This window comes from Penicillium riverlandense, assembly GCF_028828495.1.
Source record: "Penicillium riverlandense strain IBT 135883 chromosome Unknown utg000001l_segment0_segment0, whole genome shotgun sequence".
NCBI classification, from domain to species: Eukaryota; Fungi; Ascomycota; class Eurotiomycetes; order Eurotiales; family Aspergillaceae; genus Penicillium; species Penicillium riverlandense.
Genome location: NW_026643194.1, coordinates 4,741,903 through 4,762,323, shown reverse-complemented (window position 1 = coordinate 4,762,323; position 20,421 = coordinate 4,741,903). Strand labels below are relative to the sequence as shown.

Below are 20,421 nucleotides of genomic sequence, written 5' to 3'. Positions count from 1 at the left end.
GGAACCCATTGCTCTGGTTTAGATCGTGTCTCGTTATCTCGTTAGGTACATGACGCTGATGAAACTGGGCGAAACTTTTAACAACAAGGAAAATCATTCGGTTAGGCCAGCCTCCCGGGTCTGCTTCATGAGCAGCCATATCTCTCGCATGGGCTGGTAGACATGGACATGCCACCACCAGGGCAGAGGGTCCTGGCGTGCGAAGAGAGGATTCTCCCAGAAGATGAACGGGGAGACCTCGGTGTACAGCTTTTCCAAGAGTGGTATAAGAGGACGAAGAAACCGGAGATGCTTGTGCGCCGGGATATACGGAGCAATTCTCGAGACAAACTGCGGAGTAGGCGGCGACAATGCTGCTGAAACTTGCGCAGGTACCGCGTCTGGAGATATCGCGGCCAGATAGCCGGCGATCGGACAGGGAGCATCGCGCAGCAGGTTCGCAACTGCCTCGGCGCCGGGAGTGCATCCTGCAATGTGGATGGAGTGCCGGATGGAGTGTGCGTCGAACTCTTGGTCCACCAGGAGTCTCACCGATACATGGCCCGTCATGCGGGCGCCAGCTTTTGCCGCAAAGCTCTGCATCAGCTTGTGGATGGCAACTGCCAGCGCCTCGTCCAGACGCGACGCACCCCACTGAGATGCGCGACTATCCACCAGTCGGACTTTGATGGCGTGGACATGGCCACGCACGACCAGGATGTCGGCAAAGAACTCGCCGAGGCGAGTCTGCTGCTGCAGGACCCACGGCCGGTCCTTGGTGACTTCGATCTCGCTCACATCCGAGTACGTCATACTCATCGTGCGTTTCGGCAGGTTCACCGCGCCCTCGTCAGCTGTTGAGTTGAGGCGTCGCATCTGGTAGGACTTCGTCGGCGATCGGTTCAGGATCTTGTGGATGGAATCCCGCGACTGGACCTGATGCCGCTCGAGTACGGGCAAGCCCTTGTCCATGAGATAATGCCGGAACGAGTCCGGGTGCAAGAGGCAAGCCGTCAGCTCCGTACCGAAAGCAATGCACTTGCAGCTCGTCCGACTCTCCACGACCTGGCGGGCGGTCGCATCCTCAATGGGGGTCACCTTGGGAGAACAAGGGATCCACACATCTACTTTCTCGCGATGGATGATATCCAGCAGGCGCGAGATATAATGGCCCTTGGGGATACGGTAGAACACAAGCAGGGTGCGCGACATGCCGCCGCCCGAGCGCACGGGCAGGTCCAGGTCCGCGACGTCGGCCCCCACAACGCGGTGGCCCGCTGCGTGCCAGGCGCGGGCCAGCGCCAGGCCCGGCGCTGTGCCGACACCGGTGATTAGTATGGTTTTTGGGTAGAAGTGTACATCTTGTGAGCTCTTGTGTGGCTGGGCTGGTAGCAGGTGAGCTATACTGCTGGTGAAGAGGAGGATGGTGTTGTCCAGCAGTATCAGTGAGAAAGACAGGAAAATGCGGAGTAGATGCCAGAAGATGCGGGCGCTAAGGGAGTACAGAGTGTGTGGGGACATGGTCTGCTGCCTGGGGAGAGTCATGTCAATGGTGAAAGGGATCCCGTCCCCGGAGTGGCGTTGATGATGCAAAGCGAGGAGGGGACATTGCTTATCGGGCTGAGTTGCCTGAAGGAACTATCATTCAGTTATCCCCGAGTACCCCGAGGCCGATCAGTCTATTGCTCAGCTCTATCTTCTTCTTCTACTTCTTCCTCCCCCCTCTCTTCTCTTCTCGTTCTCTTTTTCTCCATTCAACCCGTCTGTCCTTCTACACAACCACAATGTCCACTCAAGACCGTCCCACACGTCAGCATCCGCGCCCTGGCGAGAAGTCGGTAAATAGTCGACGCACCTGCCTACATAGCTATATAACTATCAAAAAGAACAAATCTAATTCAAAAATAGCGTGAACCCGGCCGTGAGCTAATGCTTCTCCACTTCATCTACGGCCAACCCAATCTCGACGACATCCGCGGCCACCCCGAGAAAGTAATCGACCTGATCCATGAATTCGAGAAGGAGTACCACTTCATGAACGTCGGCCCCGCCAAGGGTCAGATCGTGACTGACCTGATCGACGAGCTCAAGCCAAAGACCATGATCGAACTAGGCTGCTACGTGGGCTACTCGGCCATTCTCTTCGGGGAGCGAGTGCGCCGCAACGGCGGAGAGCGGTACCTCAGCCTAGAGTTGAACCCCGAATTTGCCGCCATCGCCAACATGCTCGTCGAGCTAGCGGGCCTTCGTGACTTCGTGCGCATCCTCGTCGGCCGCAGCGACCTATCCCTGCACAAGCTATATACATCCGGCGATCTGACCAAGATCGAGCTGATGTTTATTGATCATTACAAACCGGCCTACACGACGGATGTCAAACTGTGCGAACACCTCGGCATGATCGCGCCGGGCTCGGTGCTCGCGGCCGACAACGTGCTCTACCCGGGGAACCCGCCGTACCTGGAGTACGTGCGCAGCACGGTCGAGCAGAAACGCGAGGCAGCTAAGAAAGGGCCGGCTAAGGGATACGACATTACGGGGATTCCCAGTAACACGGCCCAGTCGTTCATGCCGGCGAATGACGTGCCCAGCTTTGAGACCGTCGGGAACCCGGATCTGGTGTATGAGAGTCAGCTCCGGCAGCCGGAGGGGTCGCGGGTGAGTTTCTTCTTTCTTGATTTCAAATCAAACCCAGTGACTCATGTTGATTCTTGGTAGGATGCAATTGAAGTGTCGCGGTGTGTCGGAGTGCAGGACGCGTAAGTGGCTAAATGGGGGTAAATTGGGAAATTTGGGAGACTGTGGAGTCGGCGATACTCCGACTGACCCTGAAGAAGGTCGTAGCGTGCAGAGGATGACACAGGGCCGGCTCTAGATCCCTCAATGCTTAGAAATACACTATAGTGCATACCTAACTACACTACGGAGTACTGAAATTCTCTACCACCACCTATAGTATGTCATCGGGAACCCGAATCAATCCCGACCCGGCATCTGCCCCACCGGAACCATTCCTTGCCGTCGCCAGGACCTTCCGTCCCCCCGCACTGCCTCTTTATATATTCTGCGCTCTTTCCTCCCGTCCCATTTTGTCACTTTCAACTACAGATACACCACACACCACCTAAAATGGCCTCCAAGACCTACAACGTCGGTGTCATCGGCTACGGCTTCAGCGCCAAGATCTTCCACATCCCCTTCATCACCCAAGTCCCCGAGTTCAAGCTCCATGCCGTCGTCCAGCGCACCCCCAAGCCCGACGACGATGCCGAGAAGGACCACCCGGGCATCAAGTCCTACCGCACCACCGAGGACCTGGTGAAGGATCCCGCCGTCGATGTGGTGGTCATCACCACAGCTCCGGACTCTCACTTTGCCCTGGGCCAGCTCGCCCTTAATGCGGGCAAGCACGGTATGTCTTTTCTTTTACCGGGAAGGTAACCGTACTAACCCCCGCCAGTCGTCTGCGAAAAGCCGTTCACCCCGACTAGCAAGGAGGCCGATGAGCTCGTCGCGCTCGCCAACAAGCAGAACAAGCTGCTGGCGGTGTTCCAGAGTACGTCATTTCCCCGCAGAGAAGAAGAGAACAAACGGTTGATATCGAACAGACCGCCGCTGGGATGCCGACTTCGTCACCCTCTCCAAACTAGTCAAGAACGGCTCTCTGGGCCGCATCTCCGAGTTCGAAACCCACTTCGACCGGCACCGTCCGGAGGAGCCCCCAGCCGACGCCTCGAAATGGAAGAACAAGGTTATGCCCGGCGGTGGGGCGATCTATGATCTGGGCACCCATCTCCTCGACCAGGCGGTGCATCTGCTCGGTCTGCCTAAGCGGATCACGGCCTTCATTGGTACGGCCCGCGGTGTCAATACCTCTGGCTTTGAGGACTCGTTTACCGTGCTGCTGCACTATGCTACCGGTACGATGGTTACCGCTAAGGCGACCGTTGTTAGTCCTGAGGAGGAGCAGCTGCGTTTCTGGGTGCGCGGTGAGAAGGGGAGCTTTAAGAAGGTGCGCAGTAAATTCTTGTCCTGCCAGTCTGGACACTCAGTCACTAACCATCGATGTATATAGTTCCACCTCGACATCCAAGAAGACCAACTCAAGGCTGGTATCATGCCCGCCGATAACGGATACGGCCGGGAGCCCAGCGAGAGATACGGTAAGCCCTTTCCTTTCCTTTATGGAGGACTGTTGGGAATCTGTCTGACATGTTAACTAACTCGCCTCCCCCGCATCAGGCACCCTAACGACCATCCAAAAGGGCTCACCCGTCAAGGAGATCGTCCCCACCGTGGAGCCGCCCACGTACACGGAGTACTACCGGAAGCTCGCACGCGCCCTGGGTGGCGAGGGCGCGCTACCGGCTAGCGGCGCGGAGGCGCGCGAGGTCATTCGCCTGATCGAGTTGGCGCGGGAGAGCTCGGCGACTGGCCGGACCCTGGATGTTTAGTGAAGATGTAGGGGTTGAATGATCATGATCTGCAAAATAATGGGATACGCCGGTAGCAGGAGTAGTATGACTAGATGAAAATACGAAGGCCTTTTTTTTTTTGAATTTTGTTCCTCCTTGTCGCCTCTCAGACGGTGTGACAAGGGAGAATAAGTAAGCACTGAAATGTGACAGCTCAGCACATGGGGGCCATGTGGCATAAGCATAAGGCATAGCGACCCGACAATTCGGGGAAGGAAACAACCACACCAACAACAACAGGCACCTACATTTAAGATTCACCATCAGTAACAACTAATGCAGTCAGCAGCTAGCCAGCTTGCCGCCCAAGCTGGGCCAGAGATCGTCGTGGCGGGTCAACAGTCGATTTGTTTCTGAGCGTCTCAGATTTGGGTTCGTGTGAAACACGCAAGCATACTCGCTTGTTTTGTCTTTTCTTGAATCAAACAAGATACGGCGAGTCAGCCAGTTCATGGTGTCGGTGAGAGAAGGCAGGGGGTCTGAGCTTTATTTCTGCCCCTGCACCCTTTGCCTTTTACATGCCCAGTCCTCCATCCCCCCACATCTGTATCAATTTATATCTAACAACATGGACGTCAAGTCACTCCCCGATTTCAAGATCCTACCCTACCCTAGAACCACTCCACCACAACCAGAAGCAGAGCCGACAACTGAATTGACCCTCAACACCTCATCATCATGGACATACTGCGGACCCCTATTACCCCTCGACGCGCGCGATCTCCCCCCCTCTTTCCACACCTGGGCCCAAGCCACGATTAACGGGTGTGTACTCGACCCGCTCCTCTCGTTCCTGGCCTTCGTCCACGAGTTCCTCGAGACAAACGGCTTGTCCCACTATTGGGTTACGGTCCGGACTAGTCAAGCGTCAAGTGACTTTGATGTTCCGCGTTGGCATACGGACGACTCCTTCTTTGCACAGCCAGAGTCGGAAGATCCTAGGTCGAGGTTCATGCCTGGTTTGTTGTCGAGGGTTGTAGTACCGCGGACTCTACGATTGAGACGGCATCGACATCCCACCAACACCACCACCACCGCCGCCAAGAAAGAAAAAAAAAGCAGCATCAGCACCCGCACCAACGGCATAACGACAATCCCCAGCAAAACCAAGGACACCGTTCCCACAGACTGGAAACTAACAACAACTCTCCTGGGCCCAGGCACACTCTTCATCCCCACCCATACGAGCCCCAAAGCCCGCGCTGCCCAAGCCACCGCCAAAGCCGCTGCCCGCGCCGCTCACCAAGAACAAATCTGCCACTCTGTGCGGTGCGTAGGGTGCGCCATGGCCGCGGAGTCGGTGCGGCGCCGTCTAGCACTGGAATTGGAAGACCATGCTATCGTACAGGCGTGGCCGGGTGAATGTGTCTTTTTGAGGATTGGCGAAGAGCACGGTGCGGTGCATTCTGAGCCGGTGGCGAGTGGGGATCGGATCTTTGTTAATGTTGTTCCTGGGAGGGATGATGAATTGGTGGCGTTGATGCGGAGGTGGGGGATGGAGTTTCCAAGAGCTTGGTGTGTTGGGTTGGGTAGTTAGGGCTGGAGATATATCACGGATGTGTACAACCATGTCAATCTCTACCATCCGCTTTAACGATCTCAATGCAAATTGTCTGATCAATTATCACACGTCATCTCTATATACATACTCCTTGATGCCGAGTAGAATTCCAGAATATCTATATTCGGGTTCCTAGCTGGCAGGCGCCTCTTCAGCCTTGCGTCGCTGTGGAACCCCTGTTACGGCACTTCAACCACCACACACTTTTGGATCTCTCTTCTACATCTATATAACACAACGTATTCTCCTATTTTCCATGTTTGGCTTCAATAATTATTACTCAAACCTGACTTCAACGAATTTTCGAAAGTATAAGCAATGCTGAGTCAATGACGCCCAAGCCTACCCGCTAAACCGCATTCGGCTTTCTATTACCACATACAAATGGCGTGAGTGGAAGGCCGTCTGGATCCTCAGCGCTTGTCATTTCGCCATTGTTCCTGGCCCGAACTAATTGCCCAGCCGTGTCCGCGGAGATATGTAAACGATGTGCATCTTCACCAGATGACGATGTCCGCCAGTTCCACCAGCACGGGCCTTAGAGTCGACACTTGGCTGCACACTAAATAATGTTTTATAGGGCTGAGATCTCCCCCTGGACTGATCTGGCGTTGCGGGTATCGTATCCGAGTTCTTGGGAATATGGCTCAGTTCTCACCGCATGGTCCCGCCGTGTCCTTGTCTCGGCCGTCGACATGGCACTTTGATATTGATCGCTTCATCAACCCGTTTCTTCCGGCGCCAAGATGGCATTTGATCCCTAAGCCGCTGGCCCATATGCTTGGGCACCGGGAGAACACCCCGAAGAGCCTGGGCAATATCGTCATTGCCTTTTGGTCGGTTATCGGCGTCTTCTGCGGCCTGGCTCTAGTGGCGGAGGTGTCGAAGCGAGTGCCGTCGTTTGAATCGAGAGATGCACCGATAATTATCGGTAGTTTTGTAAGACTCGTCCCTGTATCATTGGCCCGGACAATGAAACACAGCAATGTCGAACAACAACTGACACAACATATCTAACAGGGTGCTGCTGCCGTCCTCGAATTCTGCGCCATCGACTCGCCCTTCTCACAACCCCGCAACGCAATCATGAGCCAGATCTTCGCCTGCACCATCGGCGTGGGCATCTCCAAGCTTTTCGCCCTAAATCCGCACGCAGAGGCCTACATCGAGCTCGGCGGCGCACTAGCCTGCGCCCTGACGGTGGGTGTCATGGTGCTCACGAGCACAGTGCACCCGCCAGCAGGCGCAACCTCGCTTCTGGCGGTGACCAACTCGCAGACCGCGAAGCTGGGCTGGTTCCTATTTCCGGTGATGCTGCTGGGAATTGCGCTCATGCAGGCCGCTGCGTTGTTGATCAATAACATCCAGCGCCGCTACCCGCTGTACTGGTGGACGTCGCATCCATTGGCTCCGCTGAGACAGGATGAGGAAGCGACTCGCCACAAAGAGGGAGGGACTAGTATTCCTAGTCACTATGAGGAGAGTTTGACGGATGTGCCGAGGAGATTGGTCGTTGCGCGGGGAGATGTTCTCGTGCCCGATGGAGTGTACCTGACGGAGGAGGAGAGGCGGGTGCTGATGAAGATTAGCGAGCGTGTATAATGCAGTGCCAATAGTAGATATAGTCATGATATCAATCACCGACAACTCCGGACCCAATGATTTGGGCCTCCTTTCCAAACTTCACTTAATCGTTGACCTACTGGCTCATCGCAGAAATGGACATGCTTGACTTGGCTGTCCGTGACGAGACTATAGCTCTTCTTGGTAGCAGCAAAAAGCTGGAGGTCAGCACGCTCCCATGGGCGTATTGCCACAACGGACTGCATACGTTGAATTGAAATGTGATAACGAAGATCTGACTACTATAGATAACTTGCAACTAGCTCATCGAAATTAGCTTCGTACTAATAATATCACCGCCCTAGTGAGGTTTGACATGGGCCCAACCGTGTTTCATCGCTTATTTTAGAGCCAAGTCAATTAGTTTAGCTTGCTTTCTATTGCCTACCCTCCAGTTCAGATCAACGGTAGTCATCAGACTCGGATTCAGGGCAGAGTTGTTGACACGATGCTGGACCCCCAACCGCTGGTGTGGGTCCGACTTGGGGGCGAGTATCTCATTGTTGCCTATCACTCACATCCATGTATTCCTACAACCAAACCAAACAAAAAACAAACCACCATGGACGATACACAGTTCGCTCCCTTCTTGAAATACTCACCCGCCGATGCAGCGTAGGTCCTCTGCCAAACCGAGCAACAGGCTGCCGTTAACGCATCCTAGGCCCGACACCCCAAACCTCATGCTCTCGCTAGAGCTGCAAGGACTTAGTGGCTCCGAAATCGCCAAACGGAATTCCAACAGTCGCCTTGTCTTTCGCATTCATCGAGGCAATGACGGCCACGACCAGCCTTGCTCGTTCTACTGGTCTGCTACCGTAGACGCCTGGGGCTCCGGAGGCTTGGTGCTTCTCCGACACAATGTCGACAGCCAATTGGAAGTCCCGTCTGAGCCGTGGCGTGCGCGTGATTCGACAGAGCCCCGGATTTCGCGACATACCCAAGGTCTGTTTGAGCTAAAGCCTGGTGAAAGTACGTGGTTTTTTGCAGGCATCCCAGAAAGTTGGCTCGATACTATGGTGGCGGGCGAGAAGTATGAGCTGTTATGGCCTGGTGAGATTTACTGGTGGCGATGGGGGAGTGTCGAAAAGAATGAGAGCAGATCGCGTGATGGTCTCCCTCTTGCCGTTCTTTCGGGGACGCCTCGTGTGTCGTTCACTGTGGTTGAGAAGCCACCGGCTCCCGGATATGAGACCCCGGAGCCAAAATGGCCCAGAGCCCCAGCGTACGTTATTATAACTCTACCCTCCGCAAGGAACATGGCTAACCGGATCATTGTGTAGTCCGGGGACACCGATGCTGATTGTTACCCTGACTGGCGCCGAAAGCAAAGCAATGACAGATGAGCGCTTTCAACTGGTACAGACAGTCACATATCAAGGTCTTGTCTCAAAGGACCCGGACGCTGATTCGGAGCCGGCGACCCAGCCGATTATGTTCGATGCTTTCCAGCTTCTAATACCCTCTGAACGGATTTTTCGGTCCCGTGGGAACAGCGAATGGGAGTACTGCGAGGATCCAAGCGTCGGATGTGCCATGTCCGACTTGATATACGATTTCGAGGCTGCTGTAAATATCAGCGAGGATCGTCGCTGGATCAGCCTAGCTCCTGGGGAATCCTGGAGCCAGAACCTGGGGATTGACGACCAACGGTTGTCCGACCAGGCTCCTGGGGACAAGATCCGGTACCAGTTGGAGGGAGGAATTATTGAGATGTGGAACTGGGGCAGCAGGGAGGATCATGCGCAGACTGAGTTGATGCTGCCGAGTGGTCGTGATGCCGGTGAGTGGATTGATGGGCCGCCCATAGTGATGCCCGCGTCGAATCCGCTGGAGTTTACGATCGTTAGTTAGATAGTGGCTACGTTGTAAATAATTCGAGTTACAATAGACCGAGGCCTACATGTGTAGCATTCTTTTCAGGTCCCCTACTAAGCCCATAGCCTCTAGCCCTGAGTGGCAATGGATGCCTCAGGCCACCATGACGTCTCCCGCCCGAAGAATTCAGCCCCACCGAACACAATTTTTGTTCTCTTTTCCCTTTCAACCCTCCAGTCTGGTGTGCAACAGTAGACACCACAACCATATCCAGTAGGTGCTGCTTCTCTCCCTGTGAGACTTGCCACCCGGTTTTCTTCCACTGACATCCTCCAGATCAGTAGAGGCTGTTGACCCAAGTGGCCCCTCTATCTTCCGCCCCGCCAAAACTCGATCCACTCAGCCTTTTTAGATTTCTCACATCGAAAGAGATTGTCCGAGTCCTCTCTTGTCTTTCTCTCTCTTCCTCCTCAATCCATCCACCCTCCCTTTTTCTCACCCCACCTTAATCTCACCACCGCAACCATGGTCTCTGCGTCCAAGGCTGCCCGGATGGCCAAGCGTGCCGATGATCCCAAGAAGAAGGGCGGCAAGGCTGGCAAAGGCACTGAAACGCCTCCCATGCTCGATGCCAATGGCAACGCTCTGCCCGCCGAGGACCAGCCCGCCACCACCGACGCTAAAATGAAGGAGGTCGAGAAGCTTACAGCCCAGATGGACAAGCACGGCCTGTCCGACCGCGTCACCACCGGTGTGCTGTCGTCTCTCCCTTCTTCTCGTGACGTCAAAATCACCTCGGTCTCGCTTGTGTTCCACGGCAAGGTCCTCATCACCGACTCGACCCTCGAACTGAACTTCGGTCGTCGCTACGGCCTGCTGGGTGAGAACGGCTGCGGCAAGTCCACGCTGCTCAAGTCTATTGCTTCGCGGGAATTCCCTATCCCCGAGCATATCGATATTTATCTGCTGAACGAGGGTGCCCCCCCTTCTGATCTCGGTGCTTTGGAGTGGGTGGTTCGGGAGGCACAGAACCAGCTCGACTCGATGGAGAAGAAGGCCGAAGAGATTTTGGAGCACGACGGCCCTGACAGCCCGATCCTCGAGGATCTTTACGACGTAGGTGTTCATGAACCTTTTTTGGTCGAAAATTTTGGAGACTAATACACTGTACAGCGCATGGACAAGATGGACCCGTCCACTTTCCACACCCGTGCTTCGCTCATTCTGACCGGTCTCGGTTTCAACAAGACCACCATCCACAAGAAGACCAAGGACATGTCCGGTGGATGGCGGATGCGTGTCGCCCTCGCCAAGGCCCTGTTCGTGAAGCCCTCGCTGCTTCTGCTGGACGATCCCACCGCGCATTTGGACCTGGAAGCCTGCGTGTGGCTGGAAGAGTACCTGAAGAAGTGGGAGCGTACGCTGGTGCTGGTTTCGCACTCGATGGATTTCCTGAACGGTGTCTGCACTAACATGTTGGACATGCGCATGAAGCAGCTGCTCTACTATGGTGGTAACTACGACTCGTACAGCAAGACCCGCGAGGAGCAGGAGACGAACCAGATGAAGGCATACAACAAGCAGCAAGAGGAAATCCAACACATCAAAAAGTTCATTGCCTCGGCCGGTACCTACGCCAACCTGGTGCGCCAGGCCAAGTCGCGCCAGAAGATTCTCGACAAGATGGAAGCCGATGGTTTCATCCAGCCCGTCATCCCCGACCGGGTGTTCACTTTCCGCTTCGCCGATGTCGAGAAGTTGCCTCCTCCCGTCCTGTCCTTTGACGACGTCAGCTTTTCCTACTCCGGCTCGTGGGATGACACTCTGTACGAGCACCTCGACTTCGGTGTCGACATGGACTCCCGAACGGCCCTGGTCGGCCCCAACGGTGTCGGCAAGTCCACCCTCCTGCGCCTGATGACCGGCAAGCTGTCCCCGATTGGCGGCGCCGTCAGCCGTCACACTCACCTGAAGCTGGGCGTGTACAGCCAGCACTCCGCTGAGCAGCTCGACCTGACCAAGTCCTCTCTGGACTTCGTGCGTGACAAGTTCTCGTCCGTCTCCCAGGACTACCAGTACTGGCGCCAGCAGCTGGGCCGCTACGGCCTCAGTGGCGAGGGCCAGACTGCGCTCATGGGCACCCTGTCCGAGGGCCAGAAGAGCCGTATCGTCTTCGCCCTGCTTGCCATCGAGTCCCCCAACATGATCCTGCTGGACGAGCCGACCAACGGTCTCGATATCCCGACCATTGACTCTCTGGCTGACGCCATCAACGCCTTCAGCGGCGGTGTCGTCGTCGTCTCCCACGACTTCCGTCTGCTGGACAAGATCGCCAAGGACATCATGGTCTGCGAGCACAAGACCGTCCGCCGCTGGGACGGCACCATCGGCGCGTACAAGAAGCACCTGCGCAAGAAGATGCTGGACGCCGGCGCTGTCTAGAGCGATATCACCAAATTGGGTTTTTCAATTTCTTTTGGTTTGATTTGTTTTTGTTTTTTTCTCCTTTGATTCCCTCTGATGACGACGAAATGCTAGACGAGAAACTGAAGGAATGGAAATGGAATGCGGGCGCGAAGAAAACGCGCCCAGCCCAGTCTTGAGGATTGGAAGGAGGAAGCAGGAAAAGAGGAAGGAGAGGTCACCAAAATTTTCTTTTTTCTTTTGTTTTTACTTAGACTTCGTCGGGGGTCCTTTCCTTCAAGACTAGATTTTGTGCGCTTTGGAGGGGGCTGGCCTTTTCTCTCTTGCCGGCATTTTTTTGTTGTCATGAAACCCCATCCACTACATTACCCCGATGGTGGCAACCAATTGCTGTTTTTGTTTTTGTTCCTATGCATCTCCGATAGACGCCACGCATGGTGGTTTGCAGTATCTAGTCTTTCCTGATGTCAATATGAGCGATGGATGCCAGTTCTATATCTGTTAATTGGCTCATACATTGAAGGTGCTTAGTAGATTGAGAGCTAGTCGCTAGGTACTCGATTGCAGTATATGGCTAAGATGTGGAAGCTGTCGGGATCAAGTGGTTGATTGTCAATCAATCAAATACAATATAGCACACTCAAAGCGGAGTCATGGTCTAGGTTGTTCTGGCAAACGAGCCCAGGATGTCGAGTTCTGATGCCTCCAGAGGGTTCGAATCGTGTCTCATCCGTGCCGTGCGCTGGCGACTTATCAGGGAAACACGCCACCTCTACAACGACGGATGTGAGACTCTGTATCGGGGGTACCCGCAGAGAAGGGAATATGGGGGATTTCAGTTTTCGTGTTGAGATGTCCACAAACCCGCAAAAAGTGCAGTGACGACTCGCATCACAATCAGTGCCCCTTAGTCCGCTCTGTCACCAGTGGCGGTCCAAACGGATCGGCCATGTGATTCTTCTGCTCTCGCTCCAGCTTCCGCTTCTTCGCTAGACGATCCGATTCGCTCTCAGAGGTTACGGCCCCAGAGTCAGCAGCAGCACTAGACGCGGCCCGGGATGGAGGAGGCTGAGATCCGCGCTTTTGGATCGCGGCTAAATTGACCTTTTCTGGGTTCTGGCAGTGATAAAGCTTCTTTGCGATGCGCTTGAGATTTTTCATCTGTGCTGGGTCAGATGAGAGAGGCGTGTAAGATTCGAGGAGGGCAGCGCAGTCGTTTAAGATGGCGAGGACTTTTGTGCGGAGATCGTAGAGAGGGTTTTGGAGGTTGTTGGGGTTCTCTGTGGAGGCGGTGGTGTTTGTGAGCGGTCCGCCGAGTTTGGTGTCGAGGTAGAATTCGGCGAGGGGGCGGTCTGCGAGGAGAAACGCTGATAGCCAGATTTGGGAGGGTGTATAGAGGAAGTACGCGTCTGTCATCTGCGCGGCGGACTTGAGCATCTCGCGCGTGGTGCCGTGCGCGCGTCCGATGCGGTCTGTAATCGAGGATGAGGGAACGGGAGGAGGAGCGATGGACATCAGGCCCTGACGAAGGTCTTCTGGTGTTTGGTGCACCATGTGAGGTGCTGGCTGGCCACTGCCTTGAGCGATGGCCGTGAGCTCCATGGCGCCTCCTTCGAGGCCGCGGAATGGGTGTCGAACGTCAAATGTGAAGCGCAGTCCCTGCATGAGCAGGAATTCGGGGGCAAGGACATCCTCCGTGGTCGTGTTTCCTGGGATGCCATCGGCGAATTGCCGTAGGGACATGTAATAGTTCTCGGTCTTGGTCGCCACGAAGAGCGCGCACGCCATGATTTGTTTGGGGTTGTAGGTCATGGGCGAGTTGGACAAATAGAAGCGGCGGAGGTACTGGATTGCGGTGGCCTGTCGCATACACGATACTTGTCAATTTATCGATTCCATGTTTGATTAACGGGGTTGGAAGACTTACCCGGACCAGTGTCGGCAGTGGCGGTTTGTAGGTCTCCCCGAGCTCCAGCAGCTGCTCACAGTAATACCGCACAAACACCAGCTCTTCATCTGGTGTTAAACAGTCAATCTCCTTTTCCTCATTTCCCCTGCCTTCACTTTCGCTCCCCGGCTGGCTCGTCATCGGCGTTCCCACAGCAGAGGATGCGGTCGATTGTTGCGCCTCACGGGCCCGGCGTAAGGCCGTTCGTACGCGCTCGCTGGCAGCTGCATTGGTATTGGCGCGTAGAGACTGTAAAGAGGTTTCGGTGTAGGACCATAAGCGGAACTGGGAGGATGTGCGGTAGATGTCGTCTTCGATCATCGTGGAGAGGTGAGTGAGGGAATGAATGATCCTTGCCTGGCAGTCGGAGGGAAGATGATGTGTGGCTTATCGATAAGGACTCAAAACTATGCGCAGTACAAAAGTCGAAATAAGGAAAGAAAGAACACAAGATACAGAGCTACATTATTTGTACGTTTCGTCGTATCTAAAAAAAGATATAGCAACATCTCACTCCCCCAGAAGTTGTGAAGTAACATCACCCATCTGACCCTCGTTCAGCTCGTAGTCCTGCCCTCCTCGCCGGTCGACCCCCACACGTTGAAAGGCACCGACGACTCGTTCCACGTCGAAACCCATGCTACAGAAGCGGTCGACCAATTCTTTGTTGTATCCATCATATCTGTGCGATAATGTGAGCTCAAAGACCTTAAAAGTGTGGGGGACATACTGGGCCACATTATCTTGTACTGCTTCCTGAGTCTCCTCTGCTGCGCTCCTGCTGCCCTCACTGGTTTCTCCACGGGGAGCACCAGCATAAAGAACTGCCCATTCGCGAGCAACCCGCTCAAACTCCTTGGGCCTCCGCAGGAACATGTTGGCCACCTCGGCGTCCTGAGGGTCCTTGGGCTCCGGTGTACAGAGCAAAGATTGCAATGAAAGAAGGGCAGACTTGACCGTCAGGACGGGAGTCCAGGCACTGGACAATGTGTCGAGACAGATGGCACCCTTTCATTCCAATGTGCATGAGTTTTGGTATACCGGAACTAGTGGAAGAACACTCACCGTCTGGCTGCTGACATTCGGATGCCACACCTTGGTTTCAAATTTCATGGTGGGTGGACGGAATGGATACATCTCGGGAATTTTGATGTCGATGTTGTATGTACCTCCCTCATAGGGCGTCCCCGGTGGTCCGGGAAACGAACCTCGGAGGTGCGTCACATCGTCCTCGCCGCCGACGGGCTCCGCGTTGATCTGCGAGTGTGTGTCGGCGTGGATGTCGGCAATTTCTTTCCTCATCCGCCGAATTCGGTTGCTGGCCATGGCTAATGGATTGGTACTCGATCAAAAGGTGTGTATGTGTACAGTAGGATAGCTATTCCGGCATCGGGTAAGGTCTCGTGTCCACTCAGGCCGACGGCAGGGGAGAGATCGGTAGAGAATACTATTAGAAGAGCAATATAGTTAGAATATGACTTGAAAGATAGGGCAGTACCACGGTTGTATGTGCTCCTCCGAGGGCGTAGGACCGAAGCAGCAAGCTCACCTATGGCGGGGCAAGTATGAATGACCAGGTTTGAGGAAGCTGGATGAGCTATTGTTCTGATCGAAGAAATTTGGTGAGCTGCACAATAGTGGATGATTGTCTCAAATATACAGCGCACCAGTCCAGTCAGAATTGCAATAGGAATGGAGCATACATCAAGTCAGGAAGCGAGAGAGGCAGGACCCGTTAAGGCATCGAGGCTCCAACGTCATTGATGGCCTGAGGTTTCAGTCACGTGCACTGACAACAGCTCCCAGCTTAGCATCATCTCATCTCCGAGCATCACCACCTGCCACCCCATCCCTTCCACCCCTTGGTTTCCATCGTCTACGGTATCCCCAAAGCTCGGTGTTAACTTTATTTCCTATCTTTGATTCATTTTCACCCTCGGGACTGTGACTGCGCCAAGTCCCTGACCTGCAAAACATGGTTCGTGACCCTGCTTCATCCGCCGTCCCCTAACTCGTCGCTGTGTGTGCTGACGTGTTCCAAAACAGGGTAACCAGCAGTCTAACATGGGCGGAGGCCCCGGCGGTGATGGACGGGATGACAAAGACAAAAAGGTATGACTTGGTTCGCTCTCGGCCAGAGCGGCCCTCGCTCACGATTGCGCAGAAGGACAAGCCCAAATACGAACCCCCTCCACCACCCACCACCCGCATCGGTCGCAAGAAGCGCAAGGCCGCTGGCCCAAGCACAGCCTCCAAGCTTCCAGACATCTATCCCACGTCGCGATGTAAGCTACGGTACCTCCGAATGCAGCGCGTCCATGACCACCTGCTGCTCGAGGAGGAATACGTGGAGAACATGGAGCGCATGCGAAAGGCCAAGGCTCAAGCGACGCAAGACCCGGTCAGCGGAGGCGATCTGGATGTGATGGATCGGAATGCCGACGAGAGGAGCCGTGTTGATGACATGCGAGGCAGCCCGATGGGAGTCGGTAACCTGGAGGAGCTGATCGATGATGACCATGCGATCGTGTCGAGTGCCACTGGCCCCGAGTACTACGTGTCCATCATGTCGTTCGTCGACAAAGACCTCCTGGAGCCAGGTGCCAGTATCCTTTTGCATCACAAGTCAGTTTCCGTCGTTGGTGTCCTGACCGAGGAATCCGATCCTCTGGTATCCGTCATGAAGCTGGACAAGGCACCCACCGAGTCCTACGCAGATATTGGTGGTCTGGAGTCTCAGATCCAGGAAGTGCGAGAGGCTGTGGAGCTGCCGTTGCTACACCCAGAGCTCTACGAGGAGATGGGCATCAAACCACCGAAGGGTGTGATTCTCTACGGTGCTCCGGGAACTGGAAAGACACTGCTTGCCAAGGCCGTCGCCAACCAGACAAGCGCAACCTTCCTTCGCATCGTCGGTAGTGAACTGATCCAGAAATACCTGGGTGATGGCCCTCGTTTGGTCCGGCAGATCTTCCAGGTCGCTGCTGAGCACTCCCCGTCCATCGTGTTCATTGATGAGATCGATGCCATTGGTACCAAGCGGTACGAGTCAACATCCGGTGGCGAGCGTGAAATCCAGCGGACCATGCTGGAGCTTCTGAATCAGCTGGATGGATTTGACGACCGTGGTGATGTGAAGGTCATCATGGCCACCAACAAGATTGAGACACTGGATCCAGCCCTGATTCGACCGGGGCGTATCGACCGCAAGATTCTCTTCGAGACCCCAGATCGTAAGCAATCCCCCATACCATCAATGCTGGACATACATACTAACCGTTCCCAGAAAATACCAAGAAGAAGATCTTCACTCTTCACACGTCGAAGATGTCCCTTAGTGACGACGTTGATCTGGACGAGTTCGTCAACCAGAAGGATGATCTTTCCGGAGCCGATATTCGAGCGATCTGCACGGAAGCCGGTCTGATGGCGCTGCGCGAGCGTCGGATGAGAGTGCAGATGGAAGATTTCCGTGCCGCCCGAGAGCGCATCATGAAGACGAAGCAGGACGGCGGCCCCGTGGAGGGATTGTACCTGTAGAGGCGTGTTTGGACTTGAATGTGCCAGCAGGCGCGTGCTGTGTGTATTTTATTGAACTACAGAAGGAAGCAAACCAGTCGAAAAATCCCATTTGAGGCTATCTATACACGAGTAGGGAAACGAAAACAAGGAGCCCAAGTCAAGACTAAGAAATCCTCCGCGAAGTGTTGTGAGATAGTCATGGGATCCTCCCCAAACAGCCTGTCCGTCGTGTTGTTCAGGAAGCGTTCGACAGCGTCGATCAGCCAGTACGTGGCATACATTGCCATAACGTCCCATCCGAGACTGTGGACGAGGCTGCCGTCCACACGGTTGATGTAGATCGGCGAGGACAATTACAGCGTCTTTGGTATTGATCGTTTTCGCTCATCGCATCGCCACCCGAGGTTGTAGAATATCCTTGGCATTACTCATTTTCGCTATAAATTGTAAGTGTGATGCATATAGCAAGAACACGCGTTAAACGTGTAGGATCAAGTAGCAGGTCTAGCCACCGTAAAGCTTCTGTAGGATAAGAGCTGGCCAGTTGCAGCTTGGTGTGTTGCAAGAAGAGAAGAGGGTAGGGGAGTGTAACCTATCTACGGCAGTGGTTAGAAAGCAGGAAAGCAACAACCCCCGGCAGGTACGTTATAGTTTGCACCCATTTGATCAACACTTTTACTACGAAAGCTCTCAAGCAACTCTATAGGGCTTATGTCATTGATCTGAGGCTGAGAGTTGCCGGACATTATTCGGCTTGTACAAATGTCTTGTGTATATACTAGGCTAAAGAAACAACAAGCATAGAATCAGAGCTTGACCCCGGCCTTTCTCCGCTCCTCCTTTTCCTGGTCCCGCAGCAATCGGCGCAAGATCTTACCGCTTGGGCTCTTAGGAACGGCATCGACAAATTTCACACCACCCTTGAGCCACTTGTGTCGCGCTTTATGGTCCTCGACGTGTTTCTTTATCGCCTGAATCGCAGCCTCGTCATCGCCGCCCGAGGCTGATTTGACCACGATGGCCTTGGGCACTTCGCCTGCAGCCTCGTCCGGCACGGCGATAACAGCGCAGTCTGCGACGGCCGGGTGCGTGAGGAGGTGGGATTCCAGTTCGGCGGGTGCGACTTGCATGCCCTGTAGAAATATTAGTCGCTGCTTCAAGATTTGATAGATGAAGAGGTATCACGAACCTTGACCTTGATCAGTTCCTTAATGCGGTCGACGATGAAGATGTGTTCGGTGCCGTTGGGGCTGACGCGAACCACCGCTTCGTCTCCCGTGCGCATCCATCCGTCTTCGAAGGTCTCCTTGGTTGCCTTCTCGTTGTTCAGGTAGCCGATCACCACGCTCGGGCTGCGGGTGACAAGCTCCCCGGGCGTATCGTATGCAGTGATCTCTTTGCCTTCCGGCGTCACAATCTTGGCCTCGAAGCCAGGGATGAGTGTGCCGGATGAACCGAGCCAGATATCTTTGGGATGAGATGAGCTGACCACAGTGCATGTTTCCGTTAGACCTGTGTTACAGTTAGTTCCGGAATCTTTGAGTTTTGTGGGAATGTTCTCACCATAGCCTTGCCGGATGTACACGTTGGGGTACAATTTCTGGAAATCGACAGCCGTTTCCATGCCCAGTGGGGCTGCACCAGTGAAGAGTGTCTGAACGGAGCTCAAATCGTACTTGGAGCAGACGTCCTGACTGCGCAGCATATTGATGATGATTGGAGGAACCTGGCGAATGGTATCAGCAACCTGCAGCCGTAAACCCAAAGAAGAAAACCAACCAGGAACAGCGAGGTGATCTTGAAGTGTTGAATAGAGGCCAGGTACGACTTCAGCTCGAATTTGGGGAGAACAATGGTTTGATCGCCCCGGTAAGCGCCGGCATGGCAGATCACCACCAGAGCATAGATGTGGCTCTGAGGCAGGAGGCCGAGGGAGACATCAGTGTACGGAGTCTTGGCTCCGGGAGGAGTCTTTGACTCGCGCCAGGTCTTCTCAAAGGCGGCGATCTGTAGCGTGTTGGCGATAACATTTCGGTGCGAAATCATAACTCCTTTCTATCTCCGTGTTCAGCAAGATGGACCAGATCCAAAGATTGCAATTTACTTACGGGCAATCCAGACGTTCCACTCGAATAGCACAAGAAAGCAGTCCGCCGGGCACCTTCGCCGGGGCCCCAGTTCAGTGGCTCCAACGCCGGGAGAGATCTTCCCGCCTGCTCAATCTGGGCGACAGATTTGTACTCTGTAGGGGGTTTGACACCTCCCAAGATCTGTCCTGGCACATCCAGCAAGTAGATCTTATTCTTGGGAAGTCCGACCTTGGCCGCAGCCTCCAATGCGGCCGACAGCAATGGAACACATGTGAATAGGGCCTTTGCCCCAGAGTCGACCAGCTGGTGCCGCAGCTCATCCGCCGAGTATGCTGCGTTGGCGGGCGTGACAATCCCACCAAGCCGATGGACCGCCCAGAAAAATGGCACTGAATCGATCTGATTAATGCAAAAAATGGTCATTAGCTTTTGACATAACTTCCTAAGGTGCCACGACGTACCGTGTTCACGGCGAAGATCGCCACGGTCTTATCCCATTCGGACCCCTGATTCGGTGTCCAGCCAAACTCCTTCGCTAGGCCACGCGCAATGAAGTCCACCCGGTTAACGACATCGCGCGATGAGTATGTCTTGCCGCTGAGACCGCAGGTATAGGGGTCCCTGGACGCGGCATGTGGCACACGCCCATGCTGTTCATTGAGCATGAACTCGCTGATGGGGATGTTGTCAGGAACATGCCCTAACGGGCTGAGATGCTTTGGAGGCAAGAAGACCATGTTGACTGTCCTTTGTATACAATGAACTGTTTGTACGTATGATGATGTGGAAGAAACCAAAAGAAAAGTCGGGGAAAGGTGCCTGGATTATGTGCGGGGAAGCTCGGTAACTCCTCTTGTGGATTGCCGATCATGACCTAGGCATGAACCTAAAAGTGTGCATGGGGTTGGTCTGCCCGGGTTTCTAATGGCACGGGTTTTAATCGCCGGCATTAGTGAGTGCTTAAAATATTACCGAGTCTGT

At 54.4% G+C, this 20,421-nt stretch overlaps 11 protein-coding genes across 11 annotated transcripts; 7 read left to right on the top strand and 4 right to left on the bottom strand.

The window, feature by feature from the left end:
* Positions 1 to 93: 93 nt before the first annotated feature.
* On the bottom strand, positions 94 to 1,500 carry N7474_001915 (uncharacterized protein; the record flags this gene model as incomplete). The annotated part of the gene is made up of 1 exon (XM_057193330.1): positions 94 to 1,500. One exon carries the CDS (start codon positions 1,498 to 1,500, stop codon positions 94 to 96), a length of 1,407 nt encoding a protein of 468 aa, XP_057058283.1.
* Positions 1,501 to 1,763: 263 nt separating this feature from the next.
* Positions 1,764 to 2,742, top strand: N7474_001914 (O-methyltransferase; the record flags this gene model as incomplete). The annotated part of the gene is made up of 3 exons (XM_057193329.1): positions 1,764 to 1,817; positions 1,888 to 2,637; positions 2,698 to 2,742. 3 exons carry the CDS (start codon positions 1,764 to 1,766, stop codon positions 2,740 to 2,742), a joined length of 849 nt encoding a protein of 282 aa, XP_057058282.1.
* A 366-nt stretch (positions 2,743 to 3,108) lies between these two features.
* N7474_001913 (putative NAD binding Rossmann fold oxidoreductase) lies at positions 3,109 to 4,433 on the top strand (the record flags this gene model as incomplete). Its single annotated transcript, XM_057193328.1, has 5 exons — positions 3,109 to 3,391; positions 3,440 to 3,535; positions 3,588 to 3,991; positions 4,055 to 4,142; positions 4,222 to 4,433. The coding sequence occupies 5 exons, from the start codon at positions 3,109 to 3,111 to the stop codon at positions 4,431 to 4,433; spliced, it is 1,083 nt and encodes a 360-aa protein (XP_057058281.1).
* A 589-nt stretch (positions 4,434 to 5,022) lies between these two features.
* On the top strand, positions 5,023 to 5,991 carry N7474_001912 (uncharacterized protein; the record flags this gene model as incomplete). Its single annotated transcript, XM_057193327.1, has 1 exon — positions 5,023 to 5,991. The coding sequence occupies one exon, from the start codon at positions 5,023 to 5,025 to the stop codon at positions 5,989 to 5,991; it is 969 nt and encodes a 322-aa protein (XP_057058280.1).
* Positions 5,992 to 6,657: 666 nt separating this feature from the next.
* On the top strand, positions 6,658 to 7,617 carry N7474_001911 (HPP family protein; the record flags this gene model as incomplete). The annotated part of the gene is made up of 2 exons (XM_057193326.1): positions 6,658 to 6,954; positions 7,036 to 7,617. The coding sequence occupies 2 exons, from the start codon at positions 6,658 to 6,660 to the stop codon at positions 7,615 to 7,617; spliced, it is 879 nt and encodes a 292-aa protein (XP_057058279.1).
* A 704-nt stretch (positions 7,618 to 8,321) lies between these two features.
* N7474_001910 (uncharacterized protein) lies at positions 8,322 to 9,492 on the top strand (the record flags this gene model as incomplete). Its single annotated transcript, XM_057193325.1, has 2 exons — positions 8,322 to 8,863; positions 8,922 to 9,492. The coding sequence occupies 2 exons, from the start codon at positions 8,322 to 8,324 to the stop codon at positions 9,490 to 9,492; spliced, it is 1,113 nt and encodes a 370-aa protein (XP_057058278.1).
* A 489-nt stretch (positions 9,493 to 9,981) lies between these two features.
* N7474_001909 (ATP-binding cassette family ATPase ARB1) lies at positions 9,982 to 11,898 on the top strand (the record flags this gene model as incomplete). The annotated part of the gene is made up of 2 exons (XM_057193324.1): positions 9,982 to 10,572; positions 10,630 to 11,898. 2 exons carry the CDS (start codon positions 9,982 to 9,984, stop codon positions 11,896 to 11,898), a joined length of 1,860 nt encoding a protein of 619 aa, XP_057058277.1.
* Positions 11,899 to 12,777: 879 nt separating this feature from the next.
* On the bottom strand, positions 12,778 to 14,149 carry N7474_001908 (TFIIH complex kinase subunit CCL1; the record flags this gene model as incomplete). Its single annotated transcript, XM_057193323.1, has 2 exons — positions 12,778 to 13,740; positions 13,808 to 14,149. 2 exons carry the CDS (start codon positions 14,147 to 14,149, stop codon positions 12,778 to 12,780), a joined length of 1,305 nt encoding a protein of 434 aa, XP_057058276.1.
* Positions 14,150 to 14,338: 189 nt separating this feature from the next.
* Positions 14,339 to 15,154, bottom strand: N7474_001907 (E2 ubiquitin-conjugating protein UBC1; the record flags this gene model as incomplete). The annotated part of the gene is made up of 2 exons (XM_057193322.1): positions 14,339 to 14,836; positions 14,894 to 15,154. The coding sequence occupies 2 exons, from the start codon at positions 15,152 to 15,154 to the stop codon at positions 14,339 to 14,341; spliced, it is 759 nt and encodes a 252-aa protein (XP_057058275.1).
* Positions 15,155 to 15,892: 738 nt separating this feature from the next.
* On the top strand, positions 15,893 to 17,368 carry N7474_001906 (proteasome regulatory particle base subunit RPT2; the record flags this gene model as incomplete). The annotated part of the gene is made up of 3 exons (XM_057193321.1): positions 15,893 to 15,940; positions 16,002 to 17,061; positions 17,115 to 17,368. The coding sequence occupies 3 exons, from the start codon at positions 15,893 to 15,895 to the stop codon at positions 17,366 to 17,368; spliced, it is 1,362 nt and encodes a 453-aa protein (XP_057058274.1).
* Positions 17,369 to 18,156: 788 nt separating this feature from the next.
* On the bottom strand, positions 18,157 to 20,177 carry N7474_001905 (acyl--CoA ligase; the record flags this gene model as incomplete). Its single annotated transcript, XM_057193320.1, has 6 exons — positions 18,157 to 18,483; positions 18,540 to 18,862; positions 18,914 to 19,076; positions 19,130 to 19,405; positions 19,459 to 19,839; positions 19,902 to 20,177. 6 exons carry the CDS (start codon positions 20,175 to 20,177, stop codon positions 18,157 to 18,159), a joined length of 1,746 nt encoding a protein of 581 aa, XP_057058273.1.
* Positions 20,178 to 20,421: the final 244 nt, after the last annotated feature.